A 24413-nucleotide genomic window follows, 5' to 3' on the forward strand; every position below is an offset into this window, starting at 1 on the left:
CCCCCGCACGAATTTTGTGCACCGGGCCTCTAGTTTACTTTGTATTTAAAAATTAGATTGCAAATGGTATGCTTAGACATGTAATGTATATTCTTCAATACAAAAACTATTCTTTCTCTCATTTCAGAGAAAAATTCTAAATTTCTAAGTGTATCGGTAATAGTTATTTTTTATTAGTGTCTCAACATATTCTTAATATAAAGTGAGTATCTTTATATTTATATTTGGCTTAAAATGCTTCTCTCTGATTATTAATATTGATTCTGAAGTCCTGTGTTATCTGACTTAAAGATTGTCTCAAGTCCACAAAAGATCCTTATACACAGTTCATCATAGAACAGGTTTTAATCCACTTGTATGTGGATTTTTTTCAGTAAATACAAACAGTACTGTAAATGTATTTTATCTTCTGTATGATTTTCTTAATAACATTTTCTTTTCTCTAGTTTTATTGTAAGAATACAGGATATAATACATATGATGTACAAAATATGTGTTAATCAACTGTTTATTGGTAAGAGTAGTGGTCAACAGGCTATTAGTAGTTAAGCATTTGTGGGGAGTCAGAAGTTATATGTGGATTTTTAACTGCACACGGGTCAGTGTCCCAAGCCCCTGCTTTGTTCAAGGGTTAAGTATTCTTATCAGTGTAAGAATGTTAAGGATGCCATGCAAATTTGTTGTGTATTTGTAATTTGATTGTTATAGCTAACTGGTTTCTATAAGGGTACAGCCCCTTCAATTTATTCATTGTTACTATTCTGGCTTTGATTTATCAAAGCAGTTAATTGGGGTAGTCTTCATGTCTTGGCTGCTAAAGATACTGAATATCTTAAACCAGGAGAAATCCTCTCTTAGGTATGAGTTTGGGTTCAGAAATGCAAAAGGCATATTTTAAAATTAAAATCAGTCTTTTTACAGTTTTTTTAAACTTTATTCCAGAGAAATTTTATTTTGAAATATGAGAAGAGGTGATTTTGTTTTTTTTCTGTTAGATTTTTACAGATATTTAAATCTTCTCCTGAATAAGAAAACTTTTTAAAATGTGAGATTTTTTTTTAAAAGAGTACATAATGATGGAATTACATTCAATTTTTTAAAGTAAATTTGAAACATTTGACATTATTTATAAATTAATAAATATTTATTAAGCACATAGAGAGGCAGTATATAGTGGTTAATATGGTTTCTTTAGTTGCCTGATTTTGTGTCCTGGTTTAGGCCATGTGACCTTATGCAAGTTATTTAACACATTTCTGTGCCTCAGTTTGTAAAATAGTTTCACTATGATGCCTACCTTATTAAGGTTGTTAGACTAAACTGAAATGATGCATGTACAATTCTTAACTGATTGCCTGACACAAAGTGAGTGCTCAGTAAATGTTTATTATCATTGTTTGCCACACTCTGGGCCAGGTGCCAGGGATGCAGTGGTAAAACATCGGTGAGCATAGTCATTTCTTTAGAACCAAATTTCTTTAGATGTGCCAAATCTGTCTCCTGTCTGTTTTTTCTGAAGTTTTATTGGAATGCAGCCACATCCATTTTTATGCACTGTGTATGGCTGCCTTCCTGCTACGGTGGCAGAATTGAGTAGTTGTAACAGAGGCCATATGGCTTAAGGAGAAGGAAATATTTACTCTCTGGCTCTTTGTAGGAGAATTGTGCTTACCTCTGGTCCAGAGTCTAACGTCTAGAAGATAAAATATTATTCAGTTACTGTTCCTTGTAGTACTTCCCAAAGTGAATAAGTTTCGCCCAAAAGCTGATACATCTTTAATTTCTGTCTCATGAAAGTTTTAAAAATATGTATTTACTATAAAAGGAGAAATGGAAAGGTTTTTATTTGAGAAACAAATTAAAGGAGAAACATTTCAAAATTTAGGTTAACGTAATTTGAAATTTTTTTACTTAGTTTTAATGAGTATCATTCATCAATTGAAGATCACTTTTCAAAAAGCATCTTGACAAATCAGGAAGTTAGAGATATAAAAAACTTGCTTTTTGTGTATTTAAATAATTATACCAACTTATTAAACTGGCATCTTTTTGTGGTCTCACTATTTATAGGTTTAGATAGCTATATTTGGCAGTAGTCAAAAGTGATAATCTATGAAATTAAGTTGGAGTTTTTATGAGAGTGTTTAGTAAAGAGCGATTTGAGTAATTAATAGCAAAAAGGAATTTTTTACTAAAGGAATATAAATTTGGCAGTTTTGTAAATAGACATCTTTGAGGAAAATAAATGATTAGGCTTTTATGAAAATGGCAATTATGTATGATAACATTTTATTGAAATATTTATTCTTTATTTCCTGTAAAAGTTTTCTGAAATTTTTAGAATAAATTTTCATAGTTTGCCCACAGCCACTTTGCTTTTCTATGAATGAAGCTAAAAGTAATCAGATTATTTCACTGGAGTGGCAGGGCATTAATTTACTAGTTTCAAAAAAGACTTTCACTACAAAGCACTATTTATACACCTTTATTTTAAAGCATATATAGTAAAGATATATGGTCAGTTTATCTTTTAACTTTAGTACTTTCATGGATAGAGTCAGTTTTCTGATGGTACAGTACAATTATATAGTTAAAGAATCTCAAGTGGGAAGACAATTTAACAGAAATGCCCTCACTTTTTCTGTGGTGATCAGCACTGTAGGGGTAGTGCTGGTGTGGTCTTCCAGTTTGTTTTAATGTGTGTTTAGACTGGAAGGTTTGATATTAACCCATTCATCAACATCACCTCCTGCCATTATTCTAGAACTCAAGTCTTTTTAATCATATGAATAAAGTGCTATAGGAACGTTTGGTTTATTATTTTCAGCTAAGTAATATATTTTAATATTTTAAGGGAGATTATTAAATAACCACTTTGGGATGCTAGGAGACTTAATTCCAATATTATCATTATTCAAGTGTATTTGAAACATGACTTGAAATTACTGTCAGAGGACATTCAAGAGAAATTCTCAACTGTTTATATCTTTATCCTTTGAAGGAGGAATTTTTTTTTCAGAGTAGTCAAAGGTTATTCAAGAATATTCTTTTATAAGAAATTTTATTTTTTTAAAGAACAAACGTAGTGTATTTTACATTGTTTACCTTTTTAGTGCAACATAAAATCTTTCCCTTTCAAAATTATTTAAAAGCTAAATCTAAGTGAGGAAGATTAAATGATAAGGTTGGATAAAGCATCTTGGATATTGGTCGAAATTCAAATGATTATTTTACAACTGATTTTCTTACATGATGTCTAACATAGCTTTGAAGACATATCTAAAATCATTTCAGAAATCCTGGAATCAATAGCAGTACTCCCAAAATAAAATTGGTGTGTGATCTTGAAAAAGGGTCAGCATTCAGTCAGACCTGTTAGTGTTATTAAGAAAAAATCACTCATTATTTTGTATTTGGGTTTTTAATTTTTTTTCTTCTCTGCCTTTGCCATTCTTTTTTCTTCATTTTAATTAGAAATTTAGCTTGTCGCCATAGTCTGCCTTTGCAAAACAGCTTCTAATGCCACCTTTTTTTTCCCTTCAGGTATTGCTTTCACTGACCTACCGGTAAGACTTGTGTTGTTTTTTTTAAAAAATCAGTTTTGCATTTTTAATGAAACAAAGTATAAAACTAGTACTAAACTTGTTCAGAATGCATTCTTATTGACATTCAATTTATATGCTGTGCATAGACTAGAGATATTTCTCTAGTCACCATTGGTGTGGATCTTCAGAAATTAAGCTCCAAATTTCACTGCACACCGTTGAACAAGGGAACTTCGTTGTAGCTAAAAAATAAATCAGAATTTATTATTAAAATATACTTTTTAATGTCATTGTGATTATTTGAAATATGTATCTTTGGTATTATTGGACTTTTTAGCGAGTGCCTGTACAGCAATTCTAGTCATTTTTTAATTTAGTGTGTATTGCACGCATACTGTGTGGCAGGTTCTGTGATATATCAGTCAAGAAAATAGTAAGGTCTCTGTCCTCAAGCTGGAGTAGTTAGAGAATAAACAATACATTAAAAATAAGTAAATTATAATTCTTTTTTTTAATATTTTTTATGGATTTTTTACAGAGAGGAAGGGAGAGAGATAGAGAGTTAGAAACACCGATGAGAGAGAAACATCGATCAGCTGCCTCCTGCGCATCTCCTACTGGGGATGTGCCCGCAACCCAGGTACATGCCCTTGACCGGAATCGAACCTGGGACCTTTCAGTCCGCAGGCCGACGCTCAATCTACTGAGCCAAACCGGTTTCGGCAAATTATAATATTTTAAAAGGTTTTAAGTACTTTTCAAATAAAGAGAAAAAAGAGTGTGGGAATACCAAACAGAACACAGGATATACAATTTGCTCACCTTTGGTCAAGGTAATATTTGAGCGGAGGCTTTTGAAGAAGTAAGGGAGATAACTAAATGGATATATAGATCAAGAATATTCCAAGCAAAGGGAACAGTTAGAGGTATGGTACTAAAGCAGGAGCATGTCTGGTATGTTTGAAGAATAGCATGAAGTGAGGTAGAGAGACACAAGAAAGGCAGAGAGTAGTAGGAGATGAGTCAGAGATAATGATGGGTGTGGGGGTTGGCTAGATCATCTGGACCTTGAGGGCCATTGTAAGGACTTCAGCATTTACTTTGAGTGAAATACAGAGACATTGCAGAGTTTTTTAGTTATCATGATACAACTTCAGTTTTCAAAGGACCACTGGCAGCTGGATGGAAAAATTAGGCTGGGGAAGGGAGGCGGGAGAGTAAGGGTAGAGACAAACAGATTTGAGAGGGGCTATTACAGAAATTCAGGTGAGGTGTAAGAAGTGTGATTCTAGATACCTTATTTACCAAATCTAAGGCTCTATCTATATTAATAAAAACATAACGTGCTAATTAGACCAGATGTCTTCCAGACATCCATCCGTACAAAGCCACAGTGGCTGGGGCCGAGGCAGACTTAGGGACAATCAGGCTGGCAGGGGAGAGCAGTTAGGGGCGATCAGGCAGGCAGGAGCAGTTAGGGGTGATCAGGCAGGCTGGCAGAGGTGGTTAGGGGTGACCAGGCAGGCAGGTGAGCAGTCAGGAGCCAGCAGTCCTGGATTGCGAGAGGGATGTCTGACTGCCGGTTTAGCGGGATCTGGTCTTAAATTGGCAGACATCCCCCAAGGGGTCCCGGATTGGAGAGGGTGCAAGCCAGGCTGGGAAGAGCTTAACCAAAGATCTTATATGCATACTAGAGGCCTGGTGCACAGATTCATGCACCAGTGGAGTCCCTCGGCCTGGCCTGCACCCTCTCACAATCTGGGACCCCTCAGGAGATGTCAGACTGCTGGTTTCAGCCCAGTCCCCGCAGTCCAGGTCGAGGGACCCCACCAGTGCATGAATCTGTGCACTGGGCCTCTAGTTGTAATATATGCATCACATATAACACTAGGAGGGGAAAACTAGCAAACTATAATTCAACTAGAGACCTGGTGCACAAATTCTTGCATGGGTGGGGTCTGGCTCGCCCTGCCCCCAATAAGGATGGGGGGGGCCAATCGGGGATGGGGTGGGCTAGGGGGAGGGGCCACAGGAGGTTGGAGGGGGCGATCGGGGCTCAGATCGGGCCAGTTGGCCACCGCAGTGCGTATCATAGCGCCTGGTTGTTCCACCATTCCAGTCGCTGGGCTTTTTTTTTTTCCAGTCGCTGGGCTTTTATATATATACTAGAGGCCTGGTGCACAAAAATTTGTGCACTCGGGGGTGGGGGGTCCCTCAGCCTGGCCTGTGCCCTCTCACAGTCTGGGACCCATCAGTGGATGACCACCTGCTGGCTTAGGCCTGCTCCCCGGGGGATTGGGCCTAAGATGGCAATCAGGCTTCCCTCTGGCAGCCTGGCAGCCTTCGGTGGATGTCCACTTGCCAGCGGGGAGCAGGCCGAAGCTGCAGTCTGACATCTTTAGCACTGCTGAGGAGGCAGGAGAGGCTCCCACCACCACCACTGTACTGGCAGCCATCAGCCTGGCTTGTGGCTGAGCAGAGCTCCCTATGTGGGAGCACACTGACCACCAGAGGGCAGCTCCTGCATTGAGCATCTGCCCCCTGGTGGTCAGTGTGTGTCATAGTGACCAGTCATTCCCAGTCTTTCTGCTGTTAGAGTCAGTTTGCATATTACCCTTTTACTATATAGGATAGAGGCCTGGTGCACCAGTGGGAGCCGGCTGGTTTGCCCTGAAGGGTGTCCCAGATCAGGGTGGGGGTCCCGCTGGGGTGCCTGGCCAGCCTGGGTGAGGGGCTGATGGCTGTTTGCGGCTGGTCACACCCCTTCAGAGTGGGGGTCCCCACTAGGGTGCCTGGATGAGGGGCTGATGGCTGTTTTTAGGCTGGCCACACCCCCTTTAGGGTGGGTGTCCCCACTGGGGTGCCTGGCCAATCTGGGTGAGGGGCTGAGGGCCGTTTTCTGGCTGGCCAGGGACTGAAGCACCCAGCCTCTCCTTTTTTTCTTTTTTTTTTTTATTCTGAGATTTATTTACCTTCTATAATTGAAACATTGTTGCTGTCACTGGCGCTCTCCGAGGTCACCTGCGCTCTCCGAGGCCACAACTTGCTGAAAGCAGGTATCTGGGGTTTGTTGAGCTCCTATAATTGAAACGTTGCTTTCGGACTCAGAGCCAGGCCGCAGCAGGCCGGGAACCTTGGCTTCCTCCATAACTGGAGCAAGCAAGCCTCCTGCTCAATTCAGCTGCGTGGCTGCCAGCCACCATCTTTGTTGGCAGTTAATTTGCATATCGCCCTGATTAGCCAATGGGAAGCGTAGTGGGGGTACGGTTAATTACCCTTTTTGTCTTTTATTAGATAGGAGATGTATATATATATGCTCTCTTATCACTTGAATTTTTATTTTACATTTACCCATTGATCTTTGAGTGTACTTAATATATTTTTAATCAATATTACTTGTATGCATAAAAATGATGAAATAGCAATATAAATTGACTAAAGTGTTCCCCAAACTTCTTATGTTCAGAGTCCAAGTCCTTAACACTTTTTTAGAGTTGATGTCTGTGGTTTTCTACATGACATTGTCTTCTATGCCATCAAGAACATTTCTTAATAGTTCTCCATTATGTCTGGTATTTTCTTCTAAGCTCCTGATTGCATTGTACAGGTTTTGTTGCTATCACTTTCTTAATATTGCCAGAAAGTATTAACCACAGGTGTTTTGACAATAGCCAAGACTCTTGTATCCCTTTCTTAGTTGGCTTGTTGACTAAAATGTCTTAGGGTTGCAGTTATCCAGATGTTTCATCAGGAAAAACAATCAAGTCCCAAATTTTTTTGTGAGCTCATTTTTTAACAAATTCACACCTGTGCAGGCAGTGACAGTTGCATCATAACAGCTGCCTGGCCAGATGTAGGGTGCCATTAATTCTAAGACACATTCCAGTTTCAGGGGTGTTTTGAGATGACAGGATACTCAGAGGCAAAGAATAGACATCTAAGGTATAGATTTTTTTTTTTAAATATTTTTTATGGATTTTTTACAGAGAGGAAGGGAGAGTGATAGAGAGCTAGAAACATCGATGAGAGAGAAACATCGATCAGCTGCCTCCTGCATACCCCCTACTGGGGATGTGCCCACAACCAAGGTACATGCCCTTGACCGGAATCAAACCCGGGACCTTTCAGTCCACAGGCCGACGCCCTATCCACTGAGCCAAACCGGTTACGGCTAAGGTATAGAATATTAATATCCCTCAAGAAAATCCTAGAAAAACAGAAGAATTCAAAGTTATAGAAAAAACTTTGCTAACCCAAGAAAATTCAGAGTCTACAGATCAAAATTGCCCCCCAAGAAGCATTATTTAATAAGTAGTAGTGGAACAAGTGTTTGTTTTAAAAATATATATAATCTTAGGATTTTGTTTTGTATTTATACCACAGTAAGTTCCAGATGGATTCAAGAGTATGAATAAAAAAATAAGTGTTTTTTTAAAAATCCACTGTAAGCCAAGAGAATTTTTTGATGAATTAGATGTGAAAATAAGAGAATCAGTATCTAACTTCAAGATTTTGGACCTGAGGCCCTGTCTGGGTAGCTTAGTTGGTTTGGAGTGTCGTCCCATATACCAAATGGTTGCTGGTTTGATCCCTCCCTCTCCCCCTCTCCCCTTGCGCCCCTCTCCCCTTTCCTCTCTTCCCCTCTCCTCTTCTCCTCCTCTCCTCCTCCCCCTCTCCCTCTCTCTAAGCTTGTCCTCCCTACAAGGATTAAAAAAGAAGAGCATCTGTGGTGAAGGGGGTAGGAGGGAAGGGTGGTCGAGCATAGGTGTGGATGGTGGTAGGTAGGTTGATGTTCAGAACCATTGCAAATGTTTTGTAAGTTTCATTTGGAATTGGTTAAAGGACTTCCCGGATGGATTTTTTTTCCCCTCTTTTTGTGGCACTAAAGTAAAATCAACTTGTCAGAGTGAGCAGATTCTTTGTTTCTTGGTAGATGGTGATCATTTATTTGAAAAAGGCTTAGCTGGTTGTGGACATGTTTTTCTTAACCTTATAACTATTTTTTGTCCCACTTTAGAATCCCCAGTTATGTTTTGCCTTGTCTATAATTAACCAGTGGTGATACTCAGTTTGTAACAGTGAGTAAAGTGGTGGTTATGGTGATTGTGGTTTGGAGAGTTCTTTATTTATATGACTGAGATCTTCTGCGACTTACACATGCAACATACCATTCTTCTACTTAAAAAAGGGAGGAAAAAGTTTTCCCTTAAAGGGACCACCAAACAAGTATTTGTTTGTGTTTTGTACCTGTGATCTCTTACCCTTTAGTTGTAGCATTAAATTCTAGTAGAGAGTATGTATATTTACAGAACAAAAAGTTTACCTAGACCAGTGATGGCGAACCTTTTGAGCTCAGCATGTCAGCGTTTTGAAAAACCCTAACTTAACTCTGGTGCCGTGTCACATATAGAAGTCTTTTGATATTTGCAACCATAGTAAAACAAAGGCTTATATTTTTGATATTTATTTTATATATTTAAATGCCATTTAACAAAGAAAAATCAACCAAAAAAATGAGTTCGCGTGTCATAGGTTCGCCATCACTGACCTAGACTGTATTAGAGTTATGGAGCACAGGGTATTTATACAACTTGAAAACCTTAGATCTACTTCAGAATAATATTTCTTCCCCTCACCAGTTTGAGAAATGTCCATTTATAAACTGACTAATTCAGTATGGGATTAAGTAAAGTTCTTTTGTTATAAAAGCAGTTCTCATTTAAAATAATCCAGCTTTCCAGTTCCTTAGGCTGATTTGAAATCTTTTTATAGATACATTATTTGCTTTTATTTTCATAGAAAAAATATTTTAAATGAAATAAAACAAAGCTTATGCTATTGAGAACATAATTTTATTGTGTATATTTAGCTTTTGAATAGAATCTATTTTTTCCTAAGGCAATAGAAATGAGGAGATCTATTTTTCTATTATCTGATTAGAGACTTAAATTATTCTCACTTTTGTCTAATTCTACATGTGCAGGAGTGATTTTTGTGTTGTTTTGTTGTTGTTGTTTTTTGAGAAACAGTTTCCTGGGAAACATTGTTTTACATAAATCCATAATTGAGATACATACTACAACATGGATGGACCTCGAAACGTTATGCTAACTGAAAGAAGCCAGTCACAAAAGACATACATTGTATAATTCTGTTTATACAAAATGTCCAGAATGGGCAAATCTTTAGGATCAGAAAATAGATTAATGGTTATCAGAGTTACAGTGATGAGGAATGGGGAGTCTGTGATGGGTATGGGTTACTTTTTTGGAGTGATAAAAATGTAAATTTGATAATGACGGTGGCTATACAACTCTGAGTAAACTAAAAACCATTGCATTGTTATATTCTACTTTTAGAAATCTATAATCTTGCAATTTAAGATTTCTATTACATTTTTAAAATTTATGGTTGACCAGTTAAATGCTATGTCCTTAATTCCTTTTCCTCAAATTCTTTAGTTTTAAGATCAAGTAAATGATATTAAAACTTAGTTACTTTTCACTGAGCCCACCTGACTTTAACAAATTTTCAGTATTATATCACTTTCTGATTACAACAGTAATATATAGTTTTAGTATGCAGATAATAGAAATGTTTAGAAATACACAAATGTGCCAGCCTCTTTAAATATGATGACTGTGTTAACTTGGGTATATAGCCTTTCATATCGATTTCTAAACTTATGTTAACTAGTATGTCCATTGTATAAATGTTTACAGAAAAGATGGGGTTATAGTTTATGCACTATTCTATAGCTTTCTTTCTTCATTTAGTAATATATATTGGGCATCTTTGTCAGTGTACACATTTTTTTACTGATTTTGCTTAATTTTATAATTTAACATTTATGAGATGGGGCATCTTAGGATCTGTGGTCTGTCAGAATTTAATGGGCAGTGTTATTTCTTAGACATAAAATAATGGCATATCATAATTATTGGAGTCTGGGTTTCGGTGAATGTCCTATAAATGGACATTCTTTTTAATTTTTTATTTGCAGTTACAAACAATGAATGCTATAGGACATATGTCCTTGCATATGTTTGTTTTTCTCTAGGATTAAATTGTTACAAGTGAAATTGCTTTGTCAATTTTAATAGATTTTGCCAAAATTTCTTTTTAAAAGATCAGTTTACATTTCTGTGTACAGTGGAAGAGAGGGCTTATTTTCTCAAACTTCATCAATACTTGAGTATTATCAGTCTTAAATCTTAACCTGATGTGCAAAAAAAATCAACTTGTTTTTATTTGCATTTTTTAAAATTGAACGAAGTGTCTTCATTGTAATTGAACTAGTAATCTTTGTCTACCTGTATTATGAGAATTTTTTTTAATATATTTTATTGATTTTTTACAGAGAGGAAGGGAGAGAGATAGAGAGTTAGAAACATCGATGAGAGAGAAACATCGATCGGCTGCCTCCTGCACATCCCCCACCGGGGATGTGCCCGCAACCAGGTACATGCCCTTGTCCGGAATTGAACCCGGGACCCTTCAGTCCGCAGGGCGACGCTCTATCCACCGAGCCAAACTGGTTTCAGCTATGAGAATTTTTTATATTTGAAATGATCCTTTCTCACATGTGTGGCAGATATTTGTTCTATAAAGTTTATTTTTCTTGACCTTTATGGCAAGTTTTCTCATAGGGAAGTTTGAAGCTTTTTTTTAATCTAAAATGTTTTTGTCCCCCCCCCACCCCAATTTTGTTGTTGTTGTTCACACTATTACTGAAACCTTTGTATGGCACATTTTTTATCAGAGTATTCATGAATGCTGATTTTTGTAGTATTGATCTGAGTTCTTTTCCTGAATTTGTTAAGAAAAATTAAGATTAGCAAGCCATTTTAAAAGCATCTCTGTTTGGACGTTGCTGAACATCAGAATTATAAACTCTGCTTAATGAATAGGATTGCTTTTTATTCTATTTATATTCTTTTTTTTTTTTTTTAAATATATTTTATTGATTTTTTACAGAGAGGAAGGGAGAGAGATAGATAGTTAGAAACATCGATGGGAGAGAAACATCGACCAGCTGCCTCCTGCACATCTCCCACGGGGGATGTGCCCGCAACCCAGGTACATGCCCTTGACCAGAATCGAACCCGGGACCTTTCAGTCTGCAGGCCAACGCTCTATCCACTGAGCCAAACTGGTTTTGGCTTATTTATATTCTTATTAAGAGTCTTTTGCTTTTATTCTATTTATATCCTTATTAAGAGCCCTGGCTTTATATATTTTTGTTCTAAAATACATTATAATTTTGTAATGGGTTTTAGTGGGAAGAATACTGTGCTAGAAGTAGAGAGACCTGAGTTTTTTCCCTGTGTGTCATTAATAAGTGGTGTTCTATTGGATAAATTCCTTAAACTCTAGGTCTGTTTTCTCATTGGTGAAATGGGAAGGTCGTAGTAAATATTTGACTTGTGTTTGGCTTAAAACTCTAGTAACTTGCTGGTTTTGTTGATTATTAAGAGTCAGTGCATTTTTGTGCATTGCATTATCATTTCTCCCCTTAGCCCAATACAACTATATTTCTCAGAATTTTAACACAGTACTCTTGTTTCTGATTTTGTTGCTCGGTTGTTCAGTTGTTTTTAAGCACATTCTTCTAGCTTTTTACTGTGAAATCTGTTTAAGCATCTTATATTATACACAAAGTATGCCCTAATCATCTTTACATAATTCTGTTCAGAAAATATTTGTGGTAATCAATAAAGCAAAGAAATAAGACATAGAATGAAGATGAAGTAGGATTTGGAGTTTTACAAAGAAAAATTGGACTTAGATTTGGTGACAGATAAACCTGTTCCAATCTTATCTCTGCTATAGTGTAGAAAGACCATGAGCAAGTTAATTTGCCCCTGAGTCTCAATCTTTGTAGTTTTGTAATTGTAAACAGTATAATTATTTCACAGGATTATTATAATGACTAATCACAGCCATTTAGTAGACATTTAGTAACTCATTCTCTCTTTAGATGTAAGAACTAGTGATAGAGCCAAAAGAAGGACTTTGATTTTTTTGTTTGTTTGTTTGTTTGTTTGTTTTTGTATACTTGAAGCTATTAAATTGATTAGCCTCAAAATCTTGGAGTATATCTAAATGCATTTCTTCATGAACTTTAAATTCATCCTTTTCCTCTCTTGAAATATGTGCATTTGAGCTTTTTATTTTTATTTAGAGAATCCCTACTCTTAATGAGACTGTGTTTTGCTTATAACCATCTATATCCTATCTAATAAAAGAGGGACATGCAAATTGACCATACTCCCGAATGCTTCCCATTGGCTAATCAGCAGGACATGCAAATTAACTGCCAACTAAGATGGCAGCCGCAGCCAGGCAGCTGAAGCGAACAGGAGGCTTGCTTGCTCCAGTGACGGAGGAAGCCAAGGTTCCTGGCCTGCGGCAGCCCAGCTCTAAGCTCTGGATGCAACAGTGTTGCAATTATAGAAGCTAAACAAGCTCCAGAAACCTGCTTTCAGCCAGCAGCGAGCTCAGAGCTTAGAGCGGCAGTGATGGCAACAGAGTTTCAATTATAGAAGCTAAACAAAGCCCAGATATCTGCTTTCAGCAGCCGAGGCCTCAAGCTGGAGCCGGCCTCAGAGCTAAAGCCGGCTCTCAGCTCCAGTGATAGCCATAGAAAGTAAATAAATCCCAGAATTAAAAAGAAAAAAAGGAGAGGCTGGGAGCTTCAGTCACCCGCCAGCCTGAAAATGGCCCAGACTGGCCAGGCACCCCAGTGGGGACCCCCACCCTGAAGGGGCTGTGGTCAGCCTGCAAACAGCCATCAGCCCTTCACCCAGGCTGGCCAGGCACCCAAGAGGGACCCCCACCCTGATCCGGGACACCCTTCAGGGCAAACCAGCTGGCCCCCACCAGGCCTCTATCCTATACTACAGATAGGGCGGCAGTGCGAGCTGCCATCCGGGCCCCATGTGCAGCCCTGGGCAGCGGGGCATAAGCCCCGCCCCCAGCTGGGACCCCTATGTGCCACCTGAGCCCCCAGCCAGGACCCCCGTGCCACCTAAGCCCTGCACTGCTAAGTGCCGCCCCCAGCCAGGACCCTATGACTATTGGAGAGCAGGAAAGTGCCGCTGGACCCTGGGTCGCTGTGGTGATCCGGCAATCGGTAAGTAGAAAAGTGAGGCCTGTAGGCAGCCCCCAGCTGCCCCTGATCAGGGAACAGGAAAGCCCGGCCTGCGGGCAGCCCCCAGCTGGGCCTGCTCCCCAGTTGCCATGGGGATCCGGGAGCAGGAGAGCAAGCCCGGCCTGCGGGCAGCTCCAAGTTGGGCCTGCTTCCCCGTCGCCATGGCGATCCTGGAGCAGGAAAGCCCGGCTTGCAAGCAGCCCCCCCATTCTGGCCATAGCTCAAGGGATAGTACAACATGCAGTGGAGGCCAGGAGCCTGAGAGATCAACACAGATGGGCTCCTGATCCAAGCCTCCATGGTGTGGCTGGGGGCAGGCCCCCAGCAGACACACACACACACACACACACACACACACACACACACAGTGCCTGCTCTGAGCCTCCAATGTGGCTGGGGGTAACCCCCAGTGGGGACACACATACACACACACACACACACACACACACGGGACGCCTGCTCTGAGCCTCTGCTGCCAGACTGTGGCCATCAGTAGGACATCCACTGAGGGCTCCCGGTCTGTGAGAGGGGCAGGCTGGGCTGAGGGAACCCCCACACCCCAGTGCACGAATTTTGTGCACCGGGCCTCTAGTCTACACTAATAAAGGAGAAAAATGGTAATTAGCGTACGACCGCTACCCTTCCCATTAGCTAATCAGCATATCCTTATGCAAATTAACTGTCAGCCAAGATGGCGGCTGGCAGCCATGCACTGAAGCGAACAGGGAGGCTTGCTTGCTCCAGTGATGGCGAACTCCAACGTTCCCCGCCTGAGTTGCCGGCCTCTCAGCTGCAACTCTAAGCAACTATGTAGCAAATATAGAAGCTAAACGGAACCCCAGAAACCGGCTTTCAGTCAGCCGGGCTTCAGCCAGCCGGACCACAACATTGTATCAGTGTTTTCAGCAGTGAGGCCTCAGAGCTAAAGCTGGCCCAGAATAGAAAAAAAAAAAAAGAAAAAAAGGAGCTGTTGGGAGCTTCAGTCACCCGCCAACTGGAAAACAGCCCTCAGTCCCTCAGCCAGACTGGCCAGGCCACCCCAATGGGGACTCCCACCCTGATCCAGGACACCCTTCAGGGCAAACCAGCCGCCCCCCACCCATGCACCAGGCCTCTATCCTATATGGTGAAAGGGTAATATGCCTCCCGACACCGGATCAGTGGAGCCACAAGGCCTCCCGGCACAGAGATCAACGTGATGGGGCAGCGCCCAAACCCCCTGATCGCCCTGCGGCTCTGTGTGTGACAGGGGGCGGGGCCACAACCTCCCTATCTGCCCTGCTCTGTTCGTGACAGGGGAAGGCGCCCCAACCCCCTGATCAGCCCTGCTCTGTGCCTGATGGGGGGGGGGCTCCCCAATCCCTTGATTGCCCTACGGCTCTGTGTTTGACAGGGTGCGGCATACCCACCCCCTGATCGGCCCTGCTCTGTGTGTGACAGGGTAGAGCCATAACCTCTCCATCAGCCCTGCCCTGAGTGTGACAGTGGCGGCGCCCCAACCCCCTGATCGGCCCTGCTCTGTGGGTGGTAGAGGGCGGCGCCCCAACCCCCTGATCGGCCCTGCTTTGTGTGTGACAGGGTGCGGCGCCCCAACCCTCCTCCACGAGCCTTGCTCTGTGTGTGACAGGGTAGAGCCATAACCTCCCCATTGGCCCTGCCCTGAGTGTGACATGGTGCAGCGCCCCAACCCCCTGATCCGCCCTGCTCTGTGTGTGACAGGGGGCGGTGCCCCAACTCCCCTATCGGCTCTATTCTGTGAGTGACAGGGGGGAGCTCCTCAACCCCCTGATCGGCCCTGCTCTGTGCATGACGGGGGAGCTCCTCAACCCCTTGATGGGCCTTGCTCTGTGTGTGACAGGGTAGAGCCATAACCTCCCCATTGGCCCTGCCCTGAGTGTGACAGGGTGCAGTGCCCCAAACCCCTGATCGACCCTGCTCTGTGTGTGACAGGGTACGGAGCCCCAACCCCCCTGATGGGCCCTGCTCTGTGAGTGACAGGGGTAGCGCCCCAACCCCCTGATCAGCCCTGCTCTGTGAGTGACAGGGGGCAGCGCCCCAACCCCCTGATCGGCCCTGCTCTTTGAGTGACGGGGTGACGCTGCAACCTCCCCATTGACCCTGCCTTGAGTGATACAGGGGGCGTTGCCCCAACCCTGAGCGTGGCTAAGGGTGGCATCACAACCTCCCAATCCACCCTGCTCTGTGCATGACAGGGTCGGCGCCCCAACTTCCCAGTCGGCCCTGCTCTGAGCCTGACCAGGGGCTGCACCCAGGTTTTGGGTGTGCCCTCTGCCACCCGGGAGCAGGCCTAAGCCAGCAGGTCGTTATCTCCCGAGGGGTCCCAGACTGCGAGAGGGCACAGGCCGGGCTGGGCCCCCCCCCCCCCCAAGTGCATAAATTTTTGTGCACCGGGCCTCTAGTATATATCTAAAAGCCTAAGCAACTGAACAACCAAATGATGGGTTGACTGTTGCTATGACGTGAACTGACTACCAGGGGTCAGACGCTAAATGCAGGAGCTGCCTCCTCATGGTCAGTGTGCTCCCACAGCGGGAGTGCCACTCAGGTGACCAGTGGGTACCAGACACAGGGTTCACAGCTGGTGAGCACCGCCGTGGCGGGGTGAGCCTCTCCCAATGTGGACTGACTTGGTGCGAGCCCGTGGCAGGCGCAGTGGGGCCCGGATGATCAGGAGCAGTAGGCAGGAGTGGCAGGCAGCGACAGACTGGCAGTTTCAGCCCATTCCCTGGAGGCCATACTGAGGGACCCCACCAGTTTACGATTTCATGCACCAGGCTTCTAGTCCTTTTATAAAGGCATCCCAAATAGACAAATAAGTGAAATTAATAAACTTAAAATAGCACTTGCCTAGTTAGGATTGTACTTTTGTGGCAACTAGCTTTCACATTCATTTCTAGAAATGCATCACATATCCTATCTAATAATAGACAAACATGGTAATTGACCGTACCTTTGCTATGCCTCCCATCGGCTAATCAGCACGATATGCAAATTAACCACCAACAAAGATGGCGGCTAATTTGCATACTGCAGGCAGGCTGGGACAACGCCACCCCGCCTGCCCTGCCGCCATCTGGGCCTGCTATTTGTGACCTGGGGCGGTGGGGCGGGACAGCACCATCCCACCTGCCCTGCTGCCATCCCAGCCTACTATCTTCGACCTGGGTCGGCGGGCTTCTGTGTACGAACCAACCCGGGGTGGCCGGGCGGTGCAGCAGTGATCGGCCAGCCCGCCTGGCCTCCATCCGGGCATCCTGTGTGTGACCTGACCCGGGGCATCCAGGCAGGGCAGCAGTCATCAGCCGGTTAGCCCGGGCATCCCACGTGCAAGCCGACCCCGGGTGGCGCCCCAACCCCCAGATCAGCCATGCTGTGTGCACGACCCTGGGCGGCGCCCCAACCCCCGGATCGGCCCTGCCGTGTGTATGACCCAGGGAGGCGGGGCAGGCACCGAGGGATCGGGCCTGCCATCTGCCACCCAGGGAGCGGGCCTAAGCCAGCAGGTGGTTATCTCCCGAGGGGTCCCAGATTGTGAGAGGGCACAAGTGGGTCTGAGGGACACCCCCCGACTCCCCCTCCCCTGCCAGTGCACACATTTTTGTGCACCGGGCCTCTAGTATCATATATAAAAGTATAAACCTGAGTTATGTGTTTATACTTCTGTAACTAGTATATGACTTTCTTTTCTTAAATCCTCACCCAAGGTCATATTCATTGATTTCTTTTTTTCTTTTTAGAGACGGGGGTGGGGGGAGAGACATCAATGTGAGAGAGAAACAATCGGTTGCCTTCACATGGGCCTGGACCTGGGTCCGGAATTGAAACAAAGACCTTTCAGTGTATGAGACCCATTCCAACCAACTGAGCCACACTGGCCAGGACCTATATGACATATTCTTAAGAGCAATTTATTATTAAAAGTTTGTTTTCATGTGGTTTCTGAACAAATAAAAAAGTACTGAGGTTGTCTCTTCCTTGTTCCCTCCCTCCCTCCCTGATTAGATTACAAGAAATGAGATTTTTCCATCTGGTATAGATTGTATTTTAGAGTATTTGCTTTTAGTCTTCCTCTACTAGTTTTTGATTGATATTTTAAAATATTTGCAAAGAAAATTAGTAGTTGTTATTTTAAAGAGACAGCATTTGAAAGAATGAATGTCTTTAACATAAAAGGGAGAGATGCTTATCGAAATGTGTTGTCTTACAGCCAAATTTATATCCCACTGTTGGGCTCCAGACACCAGGAGAGGTCGTTGATGCCAATTTTGGGCAACATCCTTTTGTGTTTGATATAGAAGACTACATGCGGGAGTGGAGAACCAAAATACAGGCACAGATAGACCGGTTTCCTATTGGAGATCGAGAAGGAGAATGGCAGACCATGATACAAAAGTAAGTGAAGAAATTTGAATGGATATTATTCAAAAGTACTTTTTTTATAAAATACTAGAGGGCCCAGTACATGGATTCATGCACTGGTGGGGTCCCTCGGTCTGGCCTATGGGGATCGGGCTGAAACTGGTTCTCTGACATCCTCCAAGGGGTCCCGGATTGTGAGAAGGTGCAGGCCAGGCCAAGGAATCCCACCTGTGCACTATTGGGACTGGGGAGGGACTGCAGGAGGGTTCCAGGGCATGTCTGGCCCATCTCACCCAGTCCCGATCAGCGGACCTCAGCAGCAAGCTAATTTACTGGTCAGAGCATCTGCCTCCTGGTGGTCAGTGCACGTCATAGTGACTGGTCGAACAGTTGGACACTTAGCATATTAGGCTTTTATTATATAGGATGTGATTCTTTTGGTACAAAAGAATATTTTAATCTCTAAAAATAACTCACTCTATTTGAACAATTAAAAATAATGTTTGATTTGAACATACAGAATAATATGTTAGTCTGACTTATTAATTTGATGGAAGAAATAAAGTGACACTAGATCACTTAGGTTAGGGTAATTCATTTTCTAGCATTAGTAATAGCATTTAATGATTTCCATAGGTTACATGATTCAACTAACAGTAGTGCCAGTGCAAAAGATAAATTCAGAAAGATAATTTAGATTGCATAATTCAGGATCATGTTTTTTGACATGAATTTGACTATGTTGTTCAGTAGTTTAAATATTTATGGGGAAAAAAGAATTATTACCCAATAAGAATAAGCATCAAAATAATGATAAAGTTTATATACTGGAATACAGACTTAATATGTATATTTCAGTTTTCAGGATTTGGCTACATTTTTCTAGTGAATGAGTTATTCTGTAAGAATAATGTCTGCTATTTTTGTTTACTAATATTCCTTTTTTGCTAAATATTTTTTATCATTTAGATTTAGGAAGGTTCTAATTGCGCCTATTCTAAATAGAAAAATCTGACCAATAACCTCTGGCTTAAGAAATTTTTAAAAATCTTATGATTATTTTAATGCCATTTGCTTGTATGTGCTATTATTAGACATTTAAAAGGAGGTAAAGGAAATAAAGCCAAGGAACAGTGAAGGTGAAGTTAGGATACTAAGTTTAGGATAAATACTTAGGATCCAGTTAATAGCAGCAGGGGAGGGTGGGCAGCAGCAGAGTACACACTGGGAGTCAGTAAAAGTACTGTAAAATGAATAACCTCTCATTTTTTACCAACAAATTTCAATTTGTTTTATTAACTTACTTTTTATGAAAAAGTAGAATTTCTTTATGGAAATCAGGAAAATATAATTCCTATGACAGTCACCTTTTTAGACTTACCTTTACTGAAAGGCTTAAGATGACACCAGATATCAGTAGTACTAAATGGTAGCTCATAAAGCTTGAAATAGTATAAACTTAAAAATGAAATAAACACCAGTAAGTTTAAATAGTCATTTTCACTACTATAACCAAAGAAAATGACAAATTCTTTCAGATACCATCAATCTGACACAGTTCATCTTAAACGTCTTTATAATTGCTTTGAACAGGCCGAAATTGAAAAATCTAATAAAGGTTTTTGTGTGTACCTTTTGGAGGAGATAATGATTGGAAGATATTTTGATGATTCTGAAAACATGCTTCTTCACTAGAGCAATTATCATCAGGTATTGCAGAATCTGCACTAGTACTTTTGTCCTGCAGTTGAAAGAATAGTGAACCCTGACCCAGACTCTCATAGTTGCCATGAATTAGAGCTAGGATAAGTTGCTTTCCTGGGGTCACTGCCCTTTAATGCTTTAAAAATGGTCACCACTAAGCATCATGGCAGGATAGTAGCAGAGGAATCATCATCTTATCCTACAGCCAGAGTTCTATGAGAGCCCCCACCCCAACCCCATTCTTCACGAAATAGACACTCACATGACCTCCTGGAAAGTTTATTTTCAAAGGTTCTGCCTCTTAAAATAATTTGAATTAAATGAAATAAAATGAAAAATCTGTTTTTTAAAATACCCTCTGGTCAATCCCCCTTCCCTGAACCACTGCTTCTTCCTACCATTTTCTAGCAGGTCTTTAGTAGTCCAAATGAAGGCGGGTTTAAAGTTGAATATTTGGCTTTATTGACTATCTGGGTTAATATTGCTTAGTCAGCAGTTTTTCTAAGTTTGTGGTTAAATGTAAATACATGTTTTGGCCACTTGATGGCTTATTCAAAATAAACCTGTTCTTTGGAAGAGTGTCACTTACATATAAATCACATTTGAATAATTAATCTCCTGGTGCACAGCCATACTAATTGATTTAGATTAGAAGGCTGATTAGTATTTTCACCTTTATAGACTTTTTTTCTGGAAGATTATCCAAGTTCACTTTAGTACTTCTTGTGTTCACAACTTGTGATCCATCTACTATAACTTACAGATAAAGAAAGGGGTTGAAGTCCAGAATACAAGGAGTTAATCTGTTATTTTACATTTGTTTTATTTTACAAAATGACAACAGTTTACTGGGATAAGTTGTGATAAATGTGAAACAGGAATTATGGTGAGTAGGATTGAATATAAGGATAGGAAACAATCATAAAGGACCTGGAGAAAATGGGGTGTCCTTGATTCTCTAATAATACTTATTTTTAGGGACAGTAGTCTCAACATAGCATTTGCAGTTACCTTTTTGGAAATACTACATGAAAGAACAAAATTATTTTTTGAACTTTAAACTTGAGGTTATTAAAGCCTTAATTATTTCAAGGGAATAGATTAATTTTGTAACACCAGAGTAGACCTTGTTTATGTAAATTGTCGTATGAAGCATGTATTCTCTTGACTAAAAGTTGTGTTTCTTCTTCTTCTTTTTTTTTTAAGAATGGTTTCATCTTACTTAGTTCACCATGGGTACTGTGCCACAGCAGAGGCCTTTGCCAGATCTACAGACCAGACCGTTCTAGAAGAATTAGCTTCCATTAAGAATAGACAAAGTAAGGACTTATGGTGCATGGCTCACACTTGTTTTCAGATTATAGGTTTGGTTATGTTGATTTTTATAAATTTTAAAATTGATGCCTCTGAAATTTATTTTTATTGATATTTTTTAAGATTACCTTTAAAAAAATTCACATAGGACTTTGCTAGCATTCTGGATGTAGAAAGATATAATTTTGGAGACTTTGTAAGAATGTGTACCACTTTTTAAAAAAAGTTTTATTGACCTTCTAGGAAATAAACATTTAATAAAATGATTTTATTTATTAGTAAAGTATCCCCATAATTAGATGTTAGTGGAGGTAATACATGAAAGATAAATACCTTTGCATTTAAATTGCTATCTAAATTTAAGATAGTTTTGATCTTAAGCATTTATTGCTTAGGTTCTAGTGTTTTCAGCCAGAGCAGTGGGGCCTGTTCTTACAAAGGTAAATCAGCATGATAACTGTACCGTAGTTAGTCATCATAAAAATGGTATCTCCATCAGGAAGGGTATAACGTGATTAGAGTGTAGGCATAAAAACAAAACATGGGCAAAATCATGATGAATGAAAAGAAAATTTTTTATAGGTCAAACTGCTATAATATCACTGACTACATTATATTGTAGCTACTGTATGCTTTGTCTCACTATATAATAAGCTCTTGTGAACAGGAAATGATCACAAATTCTTTGTGTCCTCATCATCTAATATAACAAATACCTGACACAAGAAATGCTTAATGAGTGTCTGTTGAATTCAGATCTTACTACGTCTAGCATTCTTTTAGTATTGCTTCAAAAGGTTATCATAATTACTTTCAACAATAAAGATATAAAATTAAAAGGTTATCATATTTGATAAGACATTTTGAGTATTACTTCTTTGACTTTCCTATGGTCTTTTTAAAAACCACTTTATTGAGGTATGGTTGACATATTAAAAGCTGTACGTATTTAGTGAATGTAATTTGATAAGTTTGGAGATTACTATATGTGCATGAACCCATCACCACACCATGTATGCCATAAAAATAGCCATCTTTTTTTTTAAAGGTTTTTTTATTTGATTTTTTTAGAGAGCGAGGGATGGGGGGGTAGGGGAGAGAGAGACATGGATGTAAAAGCAAAACATCAATGGACTGCCTCTTCCATGCCCCCTACCAGAGATTGAGCCAAAACCCTGTGTGTGCCCTGACTGGGAATCACACTGGCAACCTTTTAGTGCACAGGACGACACCCAACCAACGGAGCCACACTAGCCAGGGCCATCTTTTTTACTTTAGTTTTTATTATTTCAGTATTGATTAACAGGTGTTTTTCCTATATTACTTATATGATAGTGTTTCTATTCTTTAAAAAATTAATCTTTTGCTCTTTTTCTCTAAATAGGAATTCAGAAATTGGTGTTAGCAGGAAGAATGGGAGAAGCCATTGAAACAACACAACAGTTATACCCAAGTTTACTTGAAAGAAATCCTAATCTTCTTTTCACATTGAAGTGAGTTTGTTTAATAAAATATGTTATATTTATTATATATGTGTGTTATATGTAACCAAAATAATTTCCATGTTTTAATTTTTGTTTAACCTTCTTTCAAATATTGACATAAAGTTTTGTAATAGAGCACGTTTAAATAACAGGTTACAAAAATACTTGTGTTGAGGAGTATAAACAGATGGCATCTTTTGTTTGGTCTTCTGTCATTCTATCTCTGTGTTTCCAAATGTGAAAATCTTACTTAGAAGATGGGAATCTATTTTTCCTTCTGCAAAGTACCTCATAGTTAGTCTGTGGCATTTTTAAAAATTGTGATAAATATGCATAACAAAAAAATGCCATTTTTACATGTATAGTTCAGTAGTATTAAGTCCATCACATTGTTTTGTAATCAGTGCTAACTGTTCATCTCCAGAACCTTTCTAACTAAAACTTGGTACCCATTAAACATTAACTCTCCATTTCTCCTCTCCCTACTTCCTGACAACTAACATTCTGTTTTCTGAATTTGAATTTGACTACCCTGTGTACCTCATATAAATGGAATTATGAAATATTTAACTGGATTATTTCCCTTAGCATAACGTCCTCAAAGTTCATCTGTGTTGTAGCTCTGTCAGAATTTCCTTCCTTTTGCAGGCTGAATGTTACTCCATTGTATTCATATACCACATTTTGTTTATTCACTCATCCATCTTACATATTTGAGTTGTTCCCATAGTTGGGTATTGTGAATAATGCTGCTATTAATAGGGGTGATGAAATATCTGTTGGAATTCCATCGTGTTCTTTTTTTCTTTTTTTTTTTTTTTTAATATATTTTATTGATTTTTTACAGAGAGGAAGGGAGAGAGATAGAGAGTTAGAAACATCGATGAGAGAGAAACATCGATCAGCTGCCTCCTGCACATCTCCCACTGGGGATGTGCCCGCAACCCAGGTACATGCCCTTGACCGGAATCGAACCTGGGGCCCTTCAGTCCGCAGGCCAACGCTCTATCCACTGAGCCAAACCGGTTTTGGCCCATCGTGTTCTTATATACGATTTCATTTGCTACCAAGTGCAAATATTATTTTGATTAAATTATTTGGGGGCTAAAATGGTAGTCCATTTTGATTTTATTATAGCTACAGATAAACTTTCATTTTCTTAGTAAATCTTGATTAAAGGACATACAGCTTTTGCATATAGTCTATTTTTCTGGAAAATTAAAAAATATTCTAACCAGTATCTATATCTATATCTATATCTATATATAGATAGATAGATAAATATAGATATATAGATATATAAAGAGGTAATATGCTAATTGGTCCTAACGGTGTCGCAGTTGCAACGGTTCAACAGGCTGCATGCACACATACTATGGGCGGCAACGGGTGGGGACTTCCGCCCCCAGCGGAGGTGCGCTCAGGCCTGCCCAGTACTAACGTCACGCTGCCTTGGAGGCGGAGGCCGCTTCCAATGGAGGCATGTGCAGGCAGGAGCTGGTGGGCAGGGACTTCCGCTCCCAGCGGAGGCACGCACAGGCCTGCCCAGCGCTACCATCACGCTGCCTGCGTGCGTCCCCGCCCAGCGCTTAGGTGAAGCTGCCTGCCTGTGTCCCTGGCCAGGGACATGACCCTGCTTGCCTGTGTCCCCGACCTGGAATGTGATGCTGCCTACCTGTGTCCCCGCCCAGCGCTGAGGTGAAGCTGATTAAAATATTTCCTCTAATTAATTCCCTTTTAATGTGCATGAATTTCGTGCACCGGGCCACTAGTAGTATATAAAATCATACTTAGTGCTTTTAGCATACTATCTTAAGGCCAAAGTTATTGATA

The 24413-nt window shown here is 40.8% G+C and overlaps 1 protein-coding gene across 1 annotated transcript in view; it reads left to right on the plus strand.

Moving 5' to 3' along the window:
* Positions 1–24413, plus strand: part of RANBP9 (RAN binding protein 9) — a 109041-nt gene that overhangs the window by 64104 nt on the left and 20524 nt on the right. Inside the window, exons 5-8 of the mRNA XM_070405702.1 lie at positions 3544–3566; positions 17927–18111; positions 20989–21101; positions 22481–22589. Coding sequence (XP_070261803.1) covers positions 3544–3566; positions 17927–18111; positions 20989–21101; positions 22481–22589 — 430 coding nt within the window. The remainder of the gene's footprint in view (positions 1–3543; positions 3567–17926; positions 18112–20988; positions 21102–22480; positions 22590–24413) is intronic.

This window comes from Myotis yumanensis, unplaced genomic scaffold (genome assembly GCF_028538775.1).
Source record: "Myotis yumanensis isolate MYYU_CA2020_CCGP unplaced genomic scaffold, mMyoYum1.0.hap1 SCAF_2, whole genome shotgun sequence".
Classification (NCBI taxonomy): Eukaryota; Metazoa; Chordata; class Mammalia; order Chiroptera; family Vespertilionidae; genus Myotis; species Myotis yumanensis.